Source organism: Miscanthus floridulus, chromosome 19 (genome assembly GCF_019320115.1).
Source record: "Miscanthus floridulus cultivar M001 chromosome 19, ASM1932011v1, whole genome shotgun sequence".
Taxonomy (NCBI): domain Eukaryota; kingdom Viridiplantae; phylum Streptophyta; class Magnoliopsida; order Poales; family Poaceae; genus Miscanthus; species Miscanthus floridulus.
Window position 1 is genome coordinate 81,865,678 of NC_089598.1, and position 2,783 is coordinate 81,868,460.

Here is a 2,783-nt window from a genome sequence, read left to right on the forward strand (position 1 = left end):
TAGGGCGTGGGTTTCCCGTAGTCCTACCAGTTGTACTCAGAAATTGTTTCTAAAATCCTAGCCCTTAGGACTTGTTACGGGAAGAGTGGAAAACTTAGAGAATGTTTGCAAAGGTAACACATGAAGTGTTTGCAAGATAAACGTACTTGTATCATTTGTATCAACCCTCGAGTGAGGTCCGGCCCCTCGCAATTTGCAGGGGTCGGATGTCACTAAAGATCGGGGATTTGTAAAGACAAAAACTGATAAGAAGAAGTATGCGTTTATTTAAGGGTAAAAACGACGTAGCTGCTCAATGTTCCGGGCATTGGTGAAGACATCGCCGTTGATGGTTTTCAACTTGTAGGTGCCTGGGTGGAGTATTTCTACGACGACGTACGACCCCTCCCAGGGTGGGGAGAGCTTGTGGCGGTCCTTGTTGCTTTGCATGAGGTGGAGGACAAGGTCCCCGACGTTGAAGGCTCGGTCCCGCACCCGTCGGCTGTGGTATCGTCGCAATGCCTGCTAGTACTTGGGCGAACGGAGGAGGGCGATGTCGCAGGCTTTGTCTAGTTGGTCCATGGCATCTTGGTGGGATGCCTCAGCTCCCTGCTCGTCGTATGCTCTGATTCTTGGCGCTCCATAGTTGAGGTCCATTGGGAGAACAGCCTCGGAACCGTAGACCATGAAGAAAGGTGTGTAGCCGGTGGCCCGGCTGGGAGTTGTGCTTAGTCTCCAGAGCACCGACAGGAGCTCAGCGACCCAGCGCGCGCCAAACTTGTTCAACCAGTTGAAGATCCTGGGCTTGAGGCCCTGAAGGAGCATGCCGTTTGCGCGCTCAACCTGCCCGTTCGTCCGGGGGTGCGCGACGGCCGTCCAATCGATTCGGATGTCTTGTTCATCGCAGAATCGAATGAATTTCTTGCCGGTGAACTATGTGCCGTTGTCTGTGATGATGGAGTTTGGTACTGCAAAGTGATGGATGATGTCGAGGAAGAACAGCACAACTTGCTCAGATTTGATCATGGAGATCGGTCGAGCTTCGATCCATTTCGTAAACTTGTCTATGGTGACAAGCAGGTGGGTGAAGCCCCTGGGCGCCTTTTTGAGTGGCCCAACTAGGTCGAGCCTCCAGACCATGAAGGGCCACATGATGGGGATCATCTGGAGTGCTTGGGCCAGGAGCCTAGTCTGCCGAGCATAGTACTGACACCCTTCGTAGGTGCGTACGATTTGCTCGGTGTTGGCTACTGCCGTGGGCCAGTAGAAACCCTATCGGAATGCATTTCCAACCAAGGTCCTCAGCGCGGCATGGTGGCCACAGACCCCATAGTGGATGTCACTCAGCAAAAGGCTTCCCTGTTCGCCGGGGATGCAGAGATGTAGGATCCCAGTGTGGCTCCATCTATAGAGTTCGCCCTCTGCAAGAACGAAAGACTTGGCACGACGTGCGAGCCGTTGAGCTTCCGTCTTGTCCATTGGCAGTGTGTCGTGGAGGAGATAGTCGAGGTAGGGCGTTCTCCAGTCGTCTGGAGGGTCAGGCAATGCAGCTGGATCCTCTTTAAGCTCCATGACCTTAGGTACGGACGAAGCAGTTGGCGGATTAGCCCTCGGGGCCGGATCAGATGGGCCATCTTCGGCCCATTCCGACCCTTCATAGTGCACTGAGGGTTTGTGTTGGTCGCTGGCGAAAATGCCCATTGGCACCGGCTCTTGACCAGATGCTGCCTTCGCGAGTGCGTCGGCTGCCTCGTTGAGATGCCTCAGGACATGATTAAGTTCGAGGCCGTCGAAGTTGTCCTCCAGCCATCGGACTTCTTGGCAGTACGCAGCCATCTTGGCATCATGGCAGCTAGACTCCTTCATGACGTGGTGAACGACTAGCTGAGAGTCACCCCGAATGTCAAGGCATCGGATGCCTAGCTTGATGGCGATGCGTAGGACGTTGACGAGTGCCTCGTATTTGGCCACATTATTTGATGAGGGAAAATGGAGCCGAACCATGTACCTCATGCGGACCTCAAGGGGTGATACGAAGACCAGCCCCGCGCCGGCGCCCTTCTTCATCAGCGACCCATCGAAGTACATCGTCCAGCACTCTTGATCGACGACCGCCGATGGCATCTGGACCTCGGTCCACTCCACGATGAAGTCAGCCAGCACCTGGGACTTGATTGCTGTTCGGGGGGCATACGTGATGCCTTGATCCATCTGCTCGAGTGCCCACTTCATAGTTCTTCCCATGGCGTCCTGGCTATGGACGACCTCACCGAGGGGGAATGACGTTATGACGGTCATAGGGTGTGACTCGAAGTAATGGCATAGCTTCCTCTTGGTGATGAGGATGACGTATGGGAGTTTCTAGATTTGGGAGTAGCGGGTTTTGGAGTCAGATAGTACCTCGCTGATGAAGTACACCAGGTGCTATACCTTGAGGGCGTGCCCCTCTTCTTCCTGTTCTACCACCAGGGCGGCGCTGACCACTAGCGTGGTGGCCACTATGTATAGCAGGAGGGATTCTCCATTGCTTAGGGGAACTAGGACCGGGGGTTTTGTCAGGAGTAGTTTGACCATGTCAAGCGCCTCCTGGGCCTCGGCTGTCCACTCGAAGCGGTCGGCTTTCTTCAGGAGTCGATAAAGGGGGAGTCCTCATTCGCCGAGGCGTGAGATGAATCGGCTGAGGGCGGCGAGGCACCCTACGACCCGTTGAACCCCCTTTATGTTCTAGATTGGGCCCATCCTTGTGATGGCTGAGATTTTCTCCGGGTTGGCTTCGATGCCACGCTCGGAGACGATAAAGCCAA

The 2,783-nt window shown here is 54.7% G+C and overlaps 1 protein-coding gene across 1 annotated transcript; it reads right to left on the minus strand.

Annotated features, from left to right (window-relative positions):
- Nucleotides 1–1,251: 1,251 nt before the first annotated feature.
- Nucleotides 1,252–1,992, minus strand: LOC136526251 (uncharacterized). Its single transcript, XM_066518984.1, has one exon. The coding sequence runs from the start codon at nt 1,990–1,992 to the stop codon at nt 1,252–1,254; it is 741 nt and encodes a 246-aa protein (XP_066375081.1).
- Between the last annotated feature and the right edge of the window lie 791 nt (nt 1,993–2,783).